General features: G+C 41.1%; 1 protein-coding gene across 1 annotated transcript; it reads left to right on the top strand.

Moving 5' to 3' along the window:
• The first annotated feature begins 808 nt into the window (after positions 1 to 808).
• Positions 809 to 16,260, top strand: LOC108677008 (probable cytochrome P450 49a1). Its single transcript, XM_018165158.2, has 10 exons — positions 809 to 1,228; positions 1,585 to 1,825; positions 6,338 to 6,454; positions 10,150 to 10,226; positions 10,769 to 10,970; positions 11,428 to 11,599; positions 13,485 to 13,654; positions 14,801 to 14,879; positions 15,216 to 15,419; positions 16,001 to 16,260. Exons 1-10 carry the CDS (start codon positions 898 to 900, stop codon positions 16,112 to 16,114), a joined length of 1,707 nt encoding a protein of 568 aa, XP_018020647.1. The 5' UTR covers positions 809 to 897; the 3' UTR covers positions 16,115 to 16,260.
• Positions 16,261 to 19,694: the final 3,434 nt, after the last annotated feature.

Below are 19,694 nucleotides of genomic sequence, written 5' to 3'. Positions count from 1 at the left end.
CTAATGGCAAACTTAATATAGCATTCAATAGTTTAGTCATAAAGTTAACTCAAATCAAAGAAAACGAGAATTCCGTGATAGTCGCACAAAATAATCTTCACCCATGGTTCATAGGAAGATAGTAGACAATCCTTATCAGTAATTGATTGCAGAGGTAACGATAAAAACAATGAGATATTTATAGGTAGTAAACACTGAATTACCAAAGCGTGACTGCATTTGAAAATCAGCTTCTGATTTACGCTCCAGCCCTGATCGATTTTTTTTATATCACGTTAGAGCAATAGAGCCCTACATTGCAACGACAAAATTTATATCTCGGTAAACTCTAAGTGATAGAGAAACTACAACTAATCAGTGAGAATAGTGTTTTTTTAACACAATATAAGCAACTATTATTACAGGCAAAACTTGCTTGTTGACGCCGTAGATTAAAGCTAATGAGGTTAAATCCCGAGTTCAGATCCTCAGAAACACTCTTTGGAGTATTATGATAAATAGCTTAGATTCGTTCACCGTTCATTCCAACTGACACATCTCAGTGTTGATGCGAGTTTTGTTGAATGTATTTTGTAAGTCTTATAAAATGTATTAAATCGAAATGTATGGAAGAAACATTTAGATTTATTGGAAATTAATACCCAATTTAACCAAAGAAGAAAGCAGTAATGCCGGAAATGTCATCAAAATCTCTGTAAATCTTTTGTTATTAATATTTTTTAGTTATCGAGTAAATTATTAAGAAAATTGTCTGGCCGCATCACAATTATTTTGCATGGGCATTCAATCTTCTTTTGCTTCAGCATTCCAGGGATCGTTGAAAAAATTGCTGCTTAAACAGAATACGTAGATTTCTAATAGAGGAGTTCATTTTACCGGGATCTGCTAGCTCTAATAATGGCTTTAAGGTTCAAGAACTGTTCGATGCTCACGCCAAAGACTACTTGTCAACCTCAAAGAGCTCAATATTTCATTCGTTTAATTTCCGGAAACGGTCATTCCATTTTTAATGGTACGGCTGGAAAGTTTCCAACTCAACAGGTGGCATTACCGAGTTGTGCATTGCCACTAACCGTCAAAAATTCCCTGATATTTAGTGCAAGCGGATGCCACAGATCAATCCATGAAGTTGCGACTAAAACCCTGAATCCAAAAAACTTCTCGGATATACCCGGCCCAAAACCACTCCCTCTCATTGGTAACACTCTCTTGTTCTTCACTCATAAAGGTGCGTAAAAGTCGTAAATTTATTTTCTGATGGTTTTTGACCATTGTTTTTCTACAATTATTTACATATCTGATTCAAAATGTGAGTGTGCGTTCTTACAAATCATTTACGCAAAAAAAAAGTCTGAACATACTGCACAATTCATGATATTACTGCACGATAGCTCCTTTTATATTGACTAATTGTAAGAGCATTTATCAAAGTTCTTTCAACACGTATAATTAGATTATTTTGAGAACTGATCAGTCGTAGCAGTCCATGACACGACACTAATTTTTTACAGTAGGAAACTAGATATTATTTCCCGTGTAAATATAACGGCGTTATACTTGATTTGTTTCTTGCGTATCTCTCAGACTTCGATTTGAATAACGTGCAAAAGTTTTGGGAGAGCATCACCCGAGAATATGGCGGCATCGTCAAGTTGAAGGTATTTGGCGCCCCCACGATGGTGGTCACCACAAGCCCTGACGACGTAGAGATTCTGTACAAGAGCACCATGGAGGACCCAAGACGTATTGGGTTTGAGTGCTTGAAAGCTGTGCGTGACCACAACAAAGATAACTTCTTCAATAAGAAGACCGGTCTTCTCACTGAGTAAGTCAGATATGTAAGCTTGCCGTTAATTAACAGATCCTGTGTAAAGTATTACGTAGTCATTAGTCAATAATGTGAATCATTTTTCAATAATAAAAAATACAAATAATGATGTCAATAGTAAGGGATCAAGGCGCACCAGCACAGTCGATGAATTTGTTCATAGTTTCACACTGAGTTTATTCACCACTTACTTCTTGCTCAGGAATTTGTATCCGACTTTGATACTGAGGCTGACTCATTATTTTACAAACTTTTTCATCTCAATTAATTTCAATGATCCGTTTGTCCCAACCTATCCTTCGCCAACCCATGTATGGTGAATTCACGATTTGATTGCAGGTTCAGAGTCAGCTTTGCTTCAACATTAGTTTCAAGGCTTAGTCTTGAATCAAATAAAATTGAATCTCCAGACGTAAACGTATCTAAGTTACCTACTGAACGTTCGCTCAAGCTGGTGTCCGATCCTCGACGATTGACTGAATAAAGAAGCATTTCTGATATGTCTCGCCCCGACGTTCGCGTTCTGGAACGTTGCATCTGGCTTGCTCTTGTGAAGTGTGATAGATGGAGATTGGATTAGTTAAGCTGTATATTGTGAACGTTCAATTTCCATGAAAATATAAGAAAAAGTTGGTCAGAAAACAAAAATTAGTAGGAATACAAAAATTTGGTCCGAATATAAAAAGTTTGTAATTTGTAAAGTTTGTCATGATATGAAAATTTTGTAAGAATATAAAAATTGTCAGAATATATAAATGAGTCATAAAATAAAAAAAGCGTCAGAATACAAAAAGATTGTCAATATAAGGAAAAGTTTGTTACAGAAAAATAGTTAAAAGTTCTTTCAAGTTGATAAATCGATTCCATAGGTAAAAATATTCTGTTGATAATTTTTAGTGTCAATTGCACGACTAATTCCATAAGTAAATACATCACCACCATTAAAACATTCAATATTGTATTTAAATCTACGTAAAGTTTTGAACCAAAGTTTGAGTAGAGATTTATTATTACACTGCGACGAGAATCTGAGATGAATAAGACATATTTTGAGCCTAATAATTAATAATTTTTAATTATATTATGTTCACATAGTTTATAAATTATTCGAACATAAGATTGTTGATTATTATTTGAGAATTTATATATTATGCGAACATAAGATTATTATTATTATCAAGATTATTGATTGCCAGCATTACTTTTCTTTGAGAAAATTCTTTATTATATTTAACAGTAATGCTTTGAATACATAAATGCTCCAAATTCGATATGTCGGCGCACAGAAACTTTAAAAATTTTTAGATGAAAATGATTTTGAATAAATAAGCAATAAAGTAAACTCTCGCATTGCCGTCGAAGAATTCCAATCAAAATTAACGTTTATAATTATAAGTTGAATTCCACAAATATTTATAAGGCATTGAGGAAATCTTTAACGCCGCATGATAAGAACTCACGAATTGCTTTGAACCACAAAAAATACTCGTGCAGTTAACCTATAAGAATTACTCACTTGAATTCAATAATGAAAGAATCGATTCATGAGTCAATGGAAGGACCGATGATCAATGGAGGGAAGATTAGTTGTCATGCCGATTCAATGTATAGTAATCAAGCGAAAAAATACACTTTTTAGCTGCGATTAATGTGCTCAGAAAACATGCATGAGTCGTTTCTATATCAGTAAGAATGGCGGAGAAATAAAACTTTCATCCAATGTAGGTTGTTAATGAAATAATTTCTTTAAAATTTCAGGAGATAAAGGTTATGACTTTATTAATAGGGTGGTCCAGCTATATAGTGGTTACATTTCAGGGTACTAGGATTGGTGCAAAGAGTTGCGGGTTTGATTCCAGCTCTGTGCGTCATTTATGGTTAGAATCGGCGAGGAGGCAAGCGAAGTTGTTAAGCAAAGCAAAGTTAGAGCAGTTAGTTGCGTGTTCGAGACCGCAATAAGCTGTGAATGTTCAGCGATGTTAAGAATCAGCAACAATAATAAACGCTGAAACCGCTATTATATTATATTATATTAACATAACATAACATAGTGATGTCGTCGCTGAAGTGTAGGCCTGATGTGGCCTGTCGCCGATTCTTTTCCTTTTCGTGCCTTGTTCATAGATCTAAACTCGTGTCATTTGACCGGATCTTTTCATGACTGACGATAGTTTGAAGTAGCTACTAGATTTCCACCGGGTTCGATAAGGAGCTAGGCATTTCAAATCTGAACATATATTTTTTATATTATTGTACTACGCCAATTCGAGAGTTACTTAGGAAATACTCAGTTTTATGTTTTCTCAATAGAAACGAAAATAAAACGCAAGTTCTTGAAAGACTCCAACGATCTCTCACGACAAAAAATACGGAATTATTCCACCTACACCAAGACGAAGAAGAGCGTGAACATTTTACCAGATTTATTTGTAAACTCTACTAATTTATTTGATGGATCAGTCAGAGTGACTCCTAACTAAGCTTCATTAAATTGGAGTCAAATGCTAATTTGTTCTCTGACACGGAGAAAGCTTCGGAAACTCAGTTCAAGATCCTAGATCGCATCAGATCAGCAGAAACCTTAAAAGCTTAAAAAATATGCCAATCTAATTTCATTAACAGAGTTATTTTATCTTCGCGAAAAGGATACGAAGGAAAAAAAATCAGTTAAATAGTTCTTTGGTGAAGAAGAAATTTATAACGAAGAAAAATTTTTACCATTGATATTTTATTGAGATTTTTCTTAAATTTGCACTTGTTTTTAAGACCATGGGCTAGACTAATGGGAATGATATGATGGTTTTTAAATACTAGAAATACACTTGAATACGCCTTCGTGTAAGAAAAATTCATGGAACAAGTTTTTTACAACGATGTTAAAAAAGTGCATAAGCCTCTATTTAATTTAATATCAAATTAGTCTATGAAACTAAAGGCACAAATTGACTCTTATTCTTTTATCATCGCATTAAAAACTTCTGAGAAGTTCTTCATGGTCTGAAAAGTTCTTAGGGAAATGTAAGCAATCAAAAGTTAGGCCCTCCAAACTCTAAAAAGTTGTTGGGTTAAGAGTTATGTCTTTTTTGGAATCTTGTCAACATTTAAGTTAATTGCTTGGAAATAGTTGATTACATTTTTTTAATTACCTGCTGGGCTCTGTGAGGAACTCACGAGCAAAACCTAAAAACTTGATGATGGATGAAACGTTACAAATATCAAATTTTGAGGCAGAAAAATGCTAGTCTCAAGGAAAATGGAACAATAAATGTAGAGGAGAACTCTCCTTCAAATTTATCGATATATTCTAAAAAAATTATATAAAAAATGTTCTTTATTCATTTGCTACGATTTGAGCTGCAATTCTTTCATCGTCTAGGAACCCAGAGTTGAGCCTGGAGAAAAACGACCTGCCCAATCAATTCAACATATGCATGTATAAAATCTTGAGAAATTTTTATAACACACACTTTGAATATTCTACCTTATTTCCTATTTATTCCAATTCAATAGATTTATCTACCGGTTTCCTATAGTTATGTTTTCCATACGGCGTCTAATTAATGATTTAGAGATATACCTAAAAAAATAAAATTCAAACTTTACCTCTGAAAAGGGCTGTCCTTCCTTCGAGCAAAATAAAGAACCATTAATTAGAACTTATTTTACGCGTTGAGAATCAAAATATTTTAGCGTTTAAGACTAGCATGTGTTCAAACATTGCTCATAATTTTTTTTAAAGAGTGTTTTCGTATTTTTCTTACTGCCAGATCGAAGATGATCTTCCTTGAACAGAGTTTGTCAGTAAGAAGCTTACAGATAAAAGCAAGTGACAGCGGACCATTGCTCCAGCGCAGACGGCGTGTACGCCGGTGTTGCTGTTTTCCTCGTATTAATTCGAACAGACTTCGTTTGCTTTGACTCCACTATAGAATCTAAGTTGATGCTTCTTCTGACCAGAACATCCGGGTGTTCTAATACCTGGATGTTTCTGTATTTGACTCCACGAAATCGATTTTTAACTATGTTGAGATTTCATTTATTTTGTATGATTATGGGAATGCTAGCAGCCCGGTATTACTACCTTAAAGACGTACTCGTGCGAAACGATACTTGCACCAAGTGCCCTATGAATCGGTTAAAGGCGTATGAATCGTGTGACTAGGCTGCGCTAGCGTCTTAAATTACAACCGTCTTTCGTATTAGGGAATGAAACACGGGAAGAGCTCTACTACTTAACTGAATCAAAGTTTGGTTACCAGATTATGCACGGTATTACACTTATGTAAATAAATATGAACACTGGAGTTTCCTAACATTATAAGGCACTGCGTCAGAAAATTAGTTTCGAGGGTAACTCGAGTAAATATTCATACCTGGTCGCCACAACTTGAAATTCTTAATCGCTGAACTTAAGAATTTTATTAATAAGTAAGTGATCTAAAGCTTTAGAGCTCAGGAATTTAATAATTATTTAATTTCAATATAGTTTTTCCTCTGTTTTGCCTCAAGGCATGGAGAAGAGTGGTGGCGAGTGCGCAGTCGTGTACAGGCACCTTTGCTGCGCCCACGCAGCGTTGCTATGTACCTGCCGGCTGTTGACGGCGCCACCAAGAAGTTCATGAACAGGTTAGTGCTGGACGGAACCAATTAGCTGGCGATAATACTGGCATGAGTGAAGAATGGCTTCGTAAGCGCCACCAAGTGTTGATTACAGTTACGTGTATTTGGACCGTACCCAGCACATGTTAGTGCTGGATGGAACCAATTAGCTGGCGATAATTGTTGGCATGATTGAAGAATGGCTTCGTAAGCCCCACCAAGTATTGATTAAAGTTACGAGTATTTGGATCGTACCCAGCACAGCAATCACGACCTACCTTGGTTAATCGACCGCTATTAACGACCGTACTAACTTCTTACCGAAGCATTCGGGGTGGTTCACAACTAATCTCAATGCTGTATTTGGATCGTACCCAGCACATGTTAGTGCTGGATGGAACCAATTAGCTGGCGATAATTGCTGGCATGATTGAAGAATGGCTTCGTAAGCGCCACCAAGTGTTGATTAGAGTTACGAGTATTTGGACCGTACCAGCATACTCGAGCCCTGGACCTTCTGCTCTCTGCTTGGCGGCTATGAAGAAGCTAAGCCACTAAGAAGCCTGCGTAAATAGTAAATAAAGACAATATATTATAGTTGTGTCAGCGTTGTATCCTGTGTAGTATAGTAGAATAGACCAAGTTTTATTAGTCACCGATTCTTGCAATGTTCTGGTCAACCAGAGATCTAAGTACTGACCTTTTGACCAGATCTATTCAAAGTTGATAGTAGTTCATGATCAACCACCAGTCAACCAGAGACGTAAATACGCGGCGTTGGAAGCTCGGTATCGTTTCGAGCCAGTCGCATTAGAAACGACGGGCACATATGGTGAAACGACTGGTCCTTTAATATCACAGATTGGCCGTCGCATTACGGAATTGTCCGGCGAACGTAGAGAGACTCTATGGTTGGAGCAAAGGTTGGGTTTGGCTCAGTCAGAGAAAAGTTCGACGTGGGCCCGCTCCTCGCTCGCGTCACAGCTCAGTGACCCTCGGAGTCGGTGTAGGCCACCATCAGAGGCGTTAAGGTCGGGGCCCTGATGATTGACATGAAACCATTCCGTTTTTAATTAATAAAATCAATTCTTTTCTTTTGTTGGAATGGTGAGTGTGGGAGGCCTTGAAAAAAATACCAGTTTGTCAGCTGAACTTATAGTCGAACATATGCCTCTGTATAGCTTTATTTAGTCTGTTCTTGAACGATGACAGCAGAGAGTCTGTTCCACATATTCGTGACACGAAACGACATGAAATGTTGTCGCATGCATGAGCTGAACCACAGATTTCATAATATTATAACCGCTATCCTTAGTCTTTTTCCACTTTTCATACACTAATCGTCAATCTAAAAGCTTGTACAAAGTTTGAGTAAACTTGTATACTCCACTTAAAGTTGCCACGCAGACGTCGATAACACAGTCTTAGTAGCTAAAAATTTACTTGATAATGTGTCTCCAGCTTTCATATCGCCTATTTCTCGTATTGAGCGCACCATATCACGCGTCGAAGAAGACACATGATCACTGTTATCCAGTTTAACGCGAATGATATTCTATAAATACCATATAATTCAAATAAATCTTTGGACACAAATTTTACACACTGTTATTTTAAACCAATTAAAGCACGCACATAAAATACATGCGGTTTGCTGCGTTCGACGCGCCTTTATCACCAACTCAAATGAGCTGACAAATGAGCTCAAATTAAGACAAATTTCATGTTAGTGTCAATTAACGTAAATAATGAAAACTTTATGCAATTTTTCAAAGAAATCTTGGTAAATTTTGTTAAAAAATAATTATTTTATATACTTTTTAAACTGCTTTGCGCCAAAACCAAGGCACGGGCATACATACATGCTGTATGCCGTGCTTGACGCTCCTTTTCCGCCAAAATGAACTAAAAAATGAAAAAAGCCAAATATCTCGATTTCAGGCGTAGCCTGGAATTATCCTTGTTGCACGTCTTCAACAAACAGCTTCATCGATTCTGCTTCTAGGAACCCGCAGGAGCATTTTATCAGTCCGAGCAGATTATTTGATTTGTTAACTTGCATTTCAAAATGCATAGAAAATTTCCACTCGTGGGGTAATACTTTCAAAACTCGCTAAGTGAACGTAAGTACTTACACTCAATTTTCTTGTCTGTGATTGGTGTATTTTACTTGAAAGGCCGTCATTGATTGGCTGATGAACTTACGATCTCTTAACTTTTTTTTGAAAGTATAGGCACTGGTCGACATAAACTCCCAAAACTCTCTCCCCCGCATTTTTCTCTCAACCACTCTCTCGTTGCTACCATGTCTTCTCATATTGAAAGTTCGACTTTGATCTTCCTAATCTGATGTACTGTACTTACATTTATCAGCATTAAACACAGCTGCCACCTATCAGCCCAGTCAACTAAAAAATCAAAAAATAATTTTGCAGCTGCACTTTTTTCGACATGACACGCCGAAACACTGGAAGGCAGTCACGACTGCCGAGAAAACGAGGTTCGGCACGCCGCCGAGAAAAATAAGCCATTTGGGTACTAGCCATCCAGAAGCTCGTGAAGGCTAGACATGACTGCCAAGGTTAAGAATTACGTATTCGCAAGGAAGCGGATGAAGTTGGTTCGATCTCTATTGAAAAGCGTGAAATTCAGTCATGATTCCTGATATTACGATCTTCGATACGCCGCTGAGAAAGCGAGCAATGTGTAAACGAGCCAAACCGAAATTCCAGGAGACCAAAGCGACCGCCAAAGGTACGAACGAGCCTCTGCAAACCGTTGAAAAGCGAGCAGCACGAGCTGCACCAAACGCTGCAAGATTGGTGCTGCCATGTTACACAGAACAAGCGTTGCCAAGATACAGAACGAGAATTTTCTAACTGAATTAACATTTAAACGTGCTCCGTTCATGACGTTTGAATCATGTTGAATATTGGTCCAGAATAAAAGCAAATTTATCCTTGCAACGTAGCGATGACACCACAGTTCAACATTGAAATGATGTTACTTCTACGACGTTTAAATATTAAATTCTTACGTTTAAACCACATTATTAAAATGTTAAATTTGAAAATTGAATCGATCTTCTAAATGCAATCTACTTATAATGCTAATATACCATCGAGTTTATTATATACAAATTATCTTGCATGATTCTTTAAGCGTAGTGTCCTAGCAGCTACATTAGGAACATAAAGTCATAGTTATAGGGGCATATTTATTCCCTTATTTCTATTTCTTTGACCGAAGAACCTAACTCTGAATCTCACCCGCGACCTACAGCTCTCTCCGCAGTACTGAAGACCATTAGGCTGCGCAGAAGCTTGAATACCGAGTTAATCAAGACAATTCTTCTTAACATTTTCAGAGACGTTTTTTTCTTTTTCAGAAAAAATCAATTCTGGGCCAAAAATTTGTCTTTTAAAAATTATTCTTTTCATAGATGGGGCTGCGAGAACGATGGGTGCCAACAGCTTAGCGCCGACTAATGCTTAATATAAGGCATTGACAAGGAGTATTACGTAGTTGTGATTTATTCTTCAATAAGAATTAGTTAATTATTTAAATGCATCGTTTCAAAAATTATTTAGATGAACCGGTTCAAGGTATGGATGACGTAAGAAGGTCGGCAACCACAATATTAGCTTCTAATAATAACCTGTTGAACTACCATATCCACAATCATTACAAGCGCGTTATTTTAACCATAAACCTCGCTACAGGATAGACCTGCTGCAAGAAGGGACGGGGCAAGTGCCTCCTGACTTCCTGCATGAGCTCCACAAGTGGGCACTCGAGTGTAAGTCGTGCTCAAAAAATGTAAATATAGAACCATCACCCATATAAATTATTCAAAGTCCTTATAGGGTCCCCCACAATCCGTAACCTCAATCAATACATACATGTCAATTTCCAACTTGATTATGCGCAGAGCCCTTTTTTCATTTCCTACTGTCAATTCCTTTTCTCCTTTCCCTTTTTTGACCAATCTGCGCCACCTCTTATTCTTTTCCACACTTTCCTAGTGGCACCACCAGCACCTCATCCTCACGTCAACGAAATATTGTTCATTACTCGCTTCTTGTTGTTTCCTTAAAATCTGCTTAGCCGCTGATAAGGGTTGAATGGGCCTCATTATATGTTAGTTGAATCTACTTCATTAATGGCAGATAGAGTAGCCACTTCTTGTTGGTTCAATATGTCTTAGGCTGGCCTATGTCTTATGAATTAGGTTATCTTGCTTGCTGTTTGGCTTACATATGTCGTTTCAGTAATGATTTACAATATCGAACATTGATTGAATTCTCAGGGTTGGTTAACATCCTGATTGATTAATTCAAGGTGTTGGTCTGATTGCACTCAACCGAGAGCTGGGCTGCCTGGACCCCGGCCTTCGCCAGGACTCGTTTCCCATGCAGCTTGTGGCCTCGGCTAACGCTTTCTTCAACGCCGCGACTGAAGCAGAGATCGGCTTCCCCGCCTGGATGTTCTACCGCACGAAGCCCTACGTGCGCCTTGAGACCCACCACGACGCCTTCCTAGCGTGAGTCATGCGGCCTTACGCGCGTCTTGCGACCCACCACGACTCCATAGCGTCTGGTGCGAATCCACCTCACCCTGCCTAATATACTATGGATGGAAAAATAGCTTGAAGTATTTTTTACCATTAATTTCTATGTTTTTAATGCATTTTTGAGCGATACGCAAGCACGAACAAGCAATTGTATTTCATTCTGAGTCAAAGGCGAAAACATCATGTCCCAAAAATAAAAAAAAATCACTCAAAAACAAACTGTGCAATAGGATATAATTGTATTTTCAATCTATGATGAAAATCTATCAATCTATGATTTTCAATCTATTGGATGAAGCAACAACTGCTCGACTAATCTATGTTATATCTTAACGCTGCCAAATTTGAATTGATTGATGATGGCCTGGAATTCCCATCAGTACAGTTTCTATTGTCCCGCGTTTTATCGCATGATCTTATTCTCCAGGCTAGCAATTGAGGCCATCAAGGAGGCGGAGGATCGCCTACAAGAAGTCACGTCCTCACAGGACCCCCACAGGAGGCTGTCAATCATGGAGACGCTTTTATCCACCGACGGCCTCAATCGCAGCGACGTGGCTACCATCATCCTCGACCTTCTGCTGGCGGGCATTGAGACCGTGAGATTGCAGCGCTGCAAGTGATGTATAGCAACATGGTCTTATGTAATGAGCGGCAATACTGCATTATGTGCTGAATGGCAACGTTTCATTATGTCCATAAAGTCAACACCCCATAATATGTTCTACCATCACGCACTTATTTGTTAGGCGAGCACCCGATCACGGCAGTCGCGTCCATTTCATTGACAGACCCTAAGCTTCACGCATTGAATCTTCGTACTTTACTGGTGAGGTACCACACAAAACATGCTCTGGTCTGCTAGCCATCCACCCATACAACGCTGAGACCAGACGTTCGATCTGTGTCATCCTCATCCCTGTCTACGGGCTAAATGGGGTTCACAAATCTCCTCACTCATTCTCCGTTGTGGTCTGTACTTCGTGTCAGCTACCCTCTATAGTTCTGCCTATAGGGCTCCAAATTCACCTGTAATGGTAAGCAATTCATCACAGTTGAACTTTCCGTCTTCCTCATAAAAAACTCTGAGTCCGTTGCTTGACTCAAAGTTTCATAGCTAACTATAACTCACAGTATCACAGCCTTCCATTTATACGTTCATATCTTGCTAGTCATTACGAATGCACAATGTGCATCAGACGTTATGTAGCTAAGGAACTGGTGACGTTTTCAACACCACGACCCAATGAAGTTTCGGGGCACTGAGGGCTCTGCTCACAATGATCTGGAGGAGGTAATTATTATTAAGGGCCTCGGTTATCAATTCTCAAGGAGCATCAGTCCCACTTTGATGCTCTCAAGAATAATTACCTCCAGCATCGAGGCTTTCCAGAGCATTGTGAGCGGAGCCATCAGTGCTTCAACACACTTCTTCAACAGCACCGTCGGAATTACATCCGGTCCTGCATGCTGAAAACGTCGCCAGTTCTTTGATACTTATTTCCATATCTTCTGGTCCAAACTCAATGTTCTCTAACCCCCTTTCACCTGGCAGTACTGGAGAACTTCGATTTCGTTCTCCTATTTTGAGTAGCGGGGGTTACAGAACACTGATTCAACTGCGATCCTAGTAACTCACACATGCCCTGGTTTGCTCCGACAATGACATTGGCGTCTTTATTTTAGCCTTGGACTAGGCGTATTTGAAGAAACACCTCGGGTTCTCTCTGATGACCTTAACTACTCGTTCCTCGGCAGCTTATTCTTCCATCCTGTGCGAGTCCTGCAACCTGCGTTCAGTTTCCTTGTGGAGCTCTAAACTCGTCTCTGTCTCATCAGGTCACTAGTGGATTCAGTAATTCGCTTTTTTAATCGCTTGCATTTTCTCATGAGGTTTCGACGGTCTCCCGGAATTCTGCGGACTTAGGGGCCTGTTTTTCTCGGGGTATGACGTACACACAGCTGTGCTAATTTCTCACATAGTTGTGTAACAATTTCCTCTGCATTCATCTCGTGAAACTCTTCTCTTCAATTAGTTTCGTCAAGTTCATTAAAAATTGCCTTCCAATCCGTTCTTCGATGATGGAAATTAAGTCCTATACCAGTCCTTTTGGGGTATAGCCCTGGACTGAGTTTCAGTTCCAATTGTCGTATCCACCAAACCAGGCGGTGGTCGACAGTGAGGTTTCTTCGACCCGAACGACAACCACAACTATTTCGTTATTAGTCAAAAAGAGATCAAGGTGGTGAGGTGGCAGGGTGAACTCCCCTCCTCGACCCAAACCAAGCAGCCTAATTATGCAGTGTGACCGCCGAGAACCAATAGTTACTGGAGTACACCAGTGCCCTATTCAAACCTTACCGGCAGCACTGTAGGTGGCCCGATAAAGCTGTTGTATGTTGATCGAAATTATTTTCAATTGCCTTAAATACTTTTTATATATACAAAGATAAATTTTAACCATATCATCTCTTCCTCTCTAGACGGCAAACGCCCTCGGCTTCACTCTGTACCTGTTGGCGCGACACCCGCAGGAACAACGGCGCCTACAAGAGACCGTGGATAGCGTCGTGGGCGATGCCAGCGCACCACTTACACCCCAGCATCTCGCCGCCATTCCGGGCCTGGGACACGTCCTTAGGGAGACCTTGAGGTGAGGGGCGTGTCCTAAGGGAGGCCTTGAGGAGAAGGGAGCGTTCTCAAGGAGGCTTAGAAGTGAGGGAGCACGTCCTCAGGGAGGCCTTGCGATGAGGGGGCTCGTCTTCTGGAAGGCCTTGAGGTGAGAGGCGTGTCTTTAGGGGAGCTTTGAGGTCAAAGGACATCGACGGGGTAATTTCTCCAAGAAGACGTGGAGGAGTTTTGACGCGCCATATCGTGCAATAAAATCTAAGATAAATTAAGAATACAAATCATGAAAATTACAGGGTCCGCCATATTTATGGCAACGGATGTTTGCTATATAAAAATAAATTGGTTTCTAGGAGACTTTTCTTTTATAATGAAGCTTAATATTGTCTATTAATTCGTCTATTTTATATTGCATAAGTCTAAGTTGTTTATATTTACAGTTACTTATGGCAGTAGATAGAAATGCAATTGTAAACTTTCATAAAAAGGGCGAGAGTACTTCAGTCACTGCAAAAAAAAAACAAATTCATCGTGAAACTGTGTGGAAGGTGGTCAATAATTTAAGGAAACGGGCGAAACATGCAATCGACCTGGTCAAGGAAGGAAACGAAGTGTCCGAACAAAACAATTGGTCACAAACACGAGGGAGAAGTTGAGGAGAAACCCTCGTCGCTCAGCTGCAAATTGGCTGCAGAAACAGGAGTCAGTCAGACATCAATGCGTAGAGTCCTCAAAGATGACCACAAAACCTCCCCTTACAAGATGCAAACAAGACATGAACTAACAGACCGTCATGAACGAATGAGGCTCGAAAGATGCCAGCATATTCTGGATCTCATTGAGGATGGCACGCTGCCCAACTTGGTGTTCAGTGGCGAAAAAAAAATTTGACATAGAACAAAGCTTTAACCGTCAAAATGACAGAGTTTGGAGTCGGGATAGATCTGTGGCAACCAGAACAGTAGCATGACGTTAAAATCCCATGTCCGTGATGGTTTGGGCCGCGGTAACCGCCACTGGGAGGTCCCCACTCGTTTTTGTCCCATCAGGAGTGAAATTGAACAGTCAGCAATACATTTCAGATATATGGAAGCTGTTCTGTTACCTTGGGTCCATATTGGCTTCAAGTGTTGATCAAATAATGCACGGGATTAATGCGGAGTCCTCGCAGGCTGTACCCGCTGGTGTTTGGCTCCTCCCGTATCCTCTGCAGCGACGTCGTCATGTCGGGATACCGCGTGCCTGCTGGGGTGAGGTGATACCCTCGGTGGAGTGGGACGGTGGAGTGGGACGGTGGAGACCCTGCCACCTCACCCTGCCACCTCACCCTGCCACCACACACAGAAGCGTCATACATTCTTGATCATCTATAAACCAGTTATTTGAATTTGTATCAAATCAATGATTAAAGCAATTTAATTGAATTTTCCCTCAATTGAATTTTCCTTCATGCTAGAATTTTCCCTCAAGTTATTCACACTGAATAGATTCTGCGACATAACGGGCAAGATATCCTGCCTAATCTAAAGCGCTTGTAATTATGGAACAATCAAAATTAACAGACACACCATCACTCTCCTCAACAGACGCTGGTGTTGAGCTTGCAGTCTGTCATATCGCAGCAGGAAGAGTTCTTCCCCGAGGCGAAGAAGTTCCTCCCCCAGCGTTGGGATCGCGACAGGCCCTTCGGTCCCATGCACCCCTTCGCCTCCCTCCCCTTCTCCCACGGCACCCGCATGTGCGTGGGGAGGCGCATCGCTGAGCAGCAGATATTCACCTTCCTCGTCAGGGTGAGACTCTCTTTCCTACTACAACGTTACGTGTTCACCCCCCTAAAGCTGAGACAATCGGTATAATGACGTGTCTCCTTCGCCAGCGTAAAACATCTCTTCCCACAACATGACATGTACCTCTTCCTTGTACATCAGCTTTATCCCTTCCCCGCAGACCTTATTTTCTCCTTTCCTCCCCAGGCCCCTGGTTGACCTTCTCTTTCGAACCCTTCCTTGAGCTCCCATCCTCTGACCGCTAAATAGCCTCCTAATCCATGACATTGCTTCACCTTCCTTCCCAATGCTCGACCCTTGGTCAGTAGATTGACCAAGCGAGGTCAATTGCTTGCCCTTCCTTGTTTGGCCTCCCAAAGCCCAGCTTAAACATATCCCAAGGCTCCAGCCAGACCTCCCCTTCCCAAGCTCAGCCTGAGCTCCTCTTCCAATCCTACTTGATTACCTTTCCCAACCTCTTGTTTACCATCTTTCCGAAGCCCCGCTTGACCCCTCATACAAGCTACTGTTGACACCTCATCTACTGGCTCCTGCCAGACCTTTCTTCCACACACACCTGCTTCAAAACCCTTTACCTCCCACAGGTCCTTCAGAAGTACACCGTCAGATTCGAGCACCAGGAGGAGATGCGCGTCAAGTCCCAGTTCACCCTCAAGCCCGAGACGCCCCTCACCTTCACGTTCGCCCCGAGGGCGTGACGTGATCTCCCCAGAAACCTTACCTTAATCTCCTCTTCCAGTTTAGGTTAGGTCGCTTGTCTCGGTGGATAGGTTGGGTCGTCCCAGCAGGCAATGCCAGGTTGAATCAACGTTGAAACAACATAACTCACGACGTTGAAAAAACGTTGAATGTTAGTAAAGAATGAAAATTTAATCAACGTCATTTTTTCAACATCGTACATTTTGACGTTTCAATGTTGAAATCGCGTTAAATTCTGACTTTAAAATGGCATATATGTTTTCGCGATTTTACCGGCAGATGACAACGCGATTTCAACGTTGAAATAACGTCGAAATTTTCGACGTTAAAAAATGGCGTTGATTCAATTTTCATTATAACTAATATTCAACGCTATTTCAACGTCGTGAGTTTTGTTGTTTCAACAATGATTCAACCTGACATTGCCTGTTGAGGCGTGTCTCAGTGTGGGGTTAGATTTCTAGTCTCCGTTTCGGGGATTGGTCATTTGTTTTAGAGGAGGTTTTAATTTAGCCACATATATTTTTATGTGTATTTTAAGCTGATGTGTCTTCGCTTCTTTGGCTCCACAGTCTATCAGTCCTTATGTAAAAATAGCATTGTAATAGGTGCATCAATTGTACGAACAGATCCAAAGGAATATTCTTCTCTGTGCCGAACTTTTCTATATGCATCTAAGTATATACCTTTATAGTAACTTGGAATTCTATGTATTTTCTATAGAATGGCTTTTGCTGTTTGAATGTTTGCATGTGCAGTAAATTTTGTAAACAACACCTGTTTTACTCTTCAATACGTTCGTTTTGTTTTAGCTATATACGCTGCCGGTGTCCCCTCACGAAGTCTCCTATGAATGTCTCCTCTAGATGTCAACTCCTCTCTAGATTTCCCATCCAGCTGTTTCCACGCTGTATCTCCTATGAATTTTTCATCTAGATGTCAAGTCCCCTCTAGGTAGCTCATCTTGATGTCCCTTCTAGATGACCTGTCAAAACAACCCCTCTGTGTGACCTCTCTAGAGTTCTCTAGATATCCGCTCTCGGTGTCCTCTCTTGATGAAGATTCTAGAGTAAAGCAGGCTGCTGGTGCAGTGTGCCGCGCTGTGAGGCAGGCTGCTGGTGCAGTGTGCCGCGCTGTGGGGCAGGCTGCTGGTGCAATGTGCCGCGCTGTGGGGCAGGCTGCTGGTGCAGTGTGCCACGCTGTGGGGCAGGCTGCTGGTGCAGTGTGCCACGCTGTGGGGCAGGCTGCTGGTGCAGTGTGCCACGCTGTGAGGCAGGCTGGTGATTCGGTGTGCCACGCTGTGAGGCAGGCTGGTGGTGCAGTGTGCCACGCTGTGGGGCAGGCTGCTGGTGCAGTGTACCACGCTGTGATGCACGCTGCTGGTGCAGTGTACCACGCTGTGGGGCAGGTTGGTGGTGCAGTGTACCACGCTGTGGGGTCTGTGGAGCAGGCTGCTGGTGCAGTGTGCCACGCTGTGGGGCAGGCTGCTGGTGCAGTCAGTGTACCACGCTGTGGGGCAGGCTGCTGGTGCAGTCAGTGTACCACGCTGTGGGGCAGGCTGGTGGTGCAGTGTGCCACGCTGTGGGGCAGGCTGCTGGTGCAGTGTGCCACGCTGTGGGACAGGCTGGTGGTGCAGTGTGCCGGCAGGCAACACGCACCACATAACGTGCGTGTCACAACACGCACAACATTTCACGAGCGTCACAACACGCACTAAGTAACCCATGTTACAACACACACAACGTAACGCGCGTCACAACACGCTCAATGTAACCCATGTTACAACACGCTCTACGTTATAAATCGCTCCATTTAATCCTTTGTTTGGTTTTACAGCCCTGCACGCTTTTCGTCTCCAGCAAAGAGGTTTACGGGCTTAGTAATGAATTAAGGTTTTATATCTCTCTCAAAGGGGGATGGCTTGGCCGGAGTGCAGCGAGAGGAGCAGAAAACGAAGGAGCGTCGCCATCCTGATAGGATTTGCCTAATTGCTGCCTTAATCTTGCGTGTGAGAGCGGCACGATATTCGTGCTGTAGGCTGCTGGGTATGAAAATTCTATTTGGACGCAGATTTTACCGGAGCGTCGTCCACCTTTTCCATTCTCATGTGTATGTGTTAATTTTAGCTGTAATTCTGTTGCAATTTAAGATCCAACACAATGTTATAGCCACCGTTTTTATCGTCTATGAGTTATTGTATGGCATACCTTTCGAACTTTCTTTTCAAATAACTGGTTACTGGATCTGGGTTCCATTTATGTCTCCTGCAACGCAAGCTATGTTATTTTGTCGCCGAAAACATTACCCGACGATCGTGTGAGAAAATTCGATAATTTTTTAATTAAAATTCGTGCAAGCTCAGTATGACACGACTTCGCCACCCCACCAAATGAAAATTATTGGTGTATCATGAATTATTCTTGGTGGATATACCCAAATAAAAACTAAGGATGGCGCATCGAGTATTATAGGTGCATGGCGACGGTATATCATAAGTGGCGTAACGATGGGTGGCCACATCTGCAAAAAAATCGACAATAAAACACCAATAAATCGAGAGGGTGACACGAGAGGGTGACAATAAATCGGGGGTGATACGAGTAAAACGGACAGACAGAATCATGGTGTTCATAAATGTTTCAAGCAGCCACTTCGGGTATCAGGCTGCTCCTGATATAAATTGTCCGCGGAAAAATGTGAAAATGTTTGCAGAAAATACAGTTACACAAAAGAAAGCGATTCCAATTTTTCAAGTTCGCCCTATATATTTTTCGTAAATTTGTTGTGAATTCTGCGTATGCGCCAACTTGCTGTGTATAATGGTATAAATTGTAGAAATCGATTAAGTGTGTAATGTTATTTGTAATATCCTCATGTTGTCGCATTTATATAGAGTGCAATTATTCTCTAAAGTGCAACGAGCGAGATGTGTTATCATAAACGTTCATATTTGTTGGGTTGGCGCTCGCCCTCGATGAGCTTCTTTCCTCCTAATCTTTACCACGTCCTGCTTGGAATATGTGAGATATAATATGTGCTCGATTTCAAAATATTTCGAATCGAACCGCTGTCAAAATTGGTGTAATGTTCACATTATTAAGCTTCGACACGTATCAAGCATTTTCCTGCATCGCCTTTACGCGGAGCTGAACCATCGTTCGTTGTGATGAACGAAGTTTCTTTTAGCGGCTGTTCACTCTAATATAGCAGCACGTTCAGATAAAATAATTAATGGAACCATCTTATCATCACGGTAGTAGCATTAACTTTTTCATTTGATAAAATAAATACTTGCAGTACAACAAAAAAGTCTCTTAAAATGACTAGTGTCCCAAGTAGGAGATCGGAGTTCTAATCCTGCAGGCAGGGAGTTTTCTTCAAGTCGATTTCTCACAAGGTAAGGTATATGTATGGTACTCGGATAATTTATTCCTGCTATATGTCCGGCAATATTACTTGTACTGCCATGGTGGATGTGCATACGTAGTTCTCAGAATGTTTGATTGTATGAAGCAACATTAACAAGTGCATCGAATTTTAAAATAAAGGAAAAATTATTATAAACTTCACTTAAAGGTG

Source organism: Hyalella azteca, unplaced genomic scaffold (genome assembly GCF_000764305.2).
Source record: "Hyalella azteca isolate HAZT.00-mixed unplaced genomic scaffold, Hazt_2.0.2 contig15757, whole genome shotgun sequence".
Taxonomy (NCBI): domain Eukaryota; kingdom Metazoa; phylum Arthropoda; class Malacostraca; order Amphipoda; family Hyalellidae; genus Hyalella; species Hyalella azteca.
Note: the sequence above shows the minus strand (reverse complement) of the source record. Positions and strands in the feature narration are given on the sequence as shown.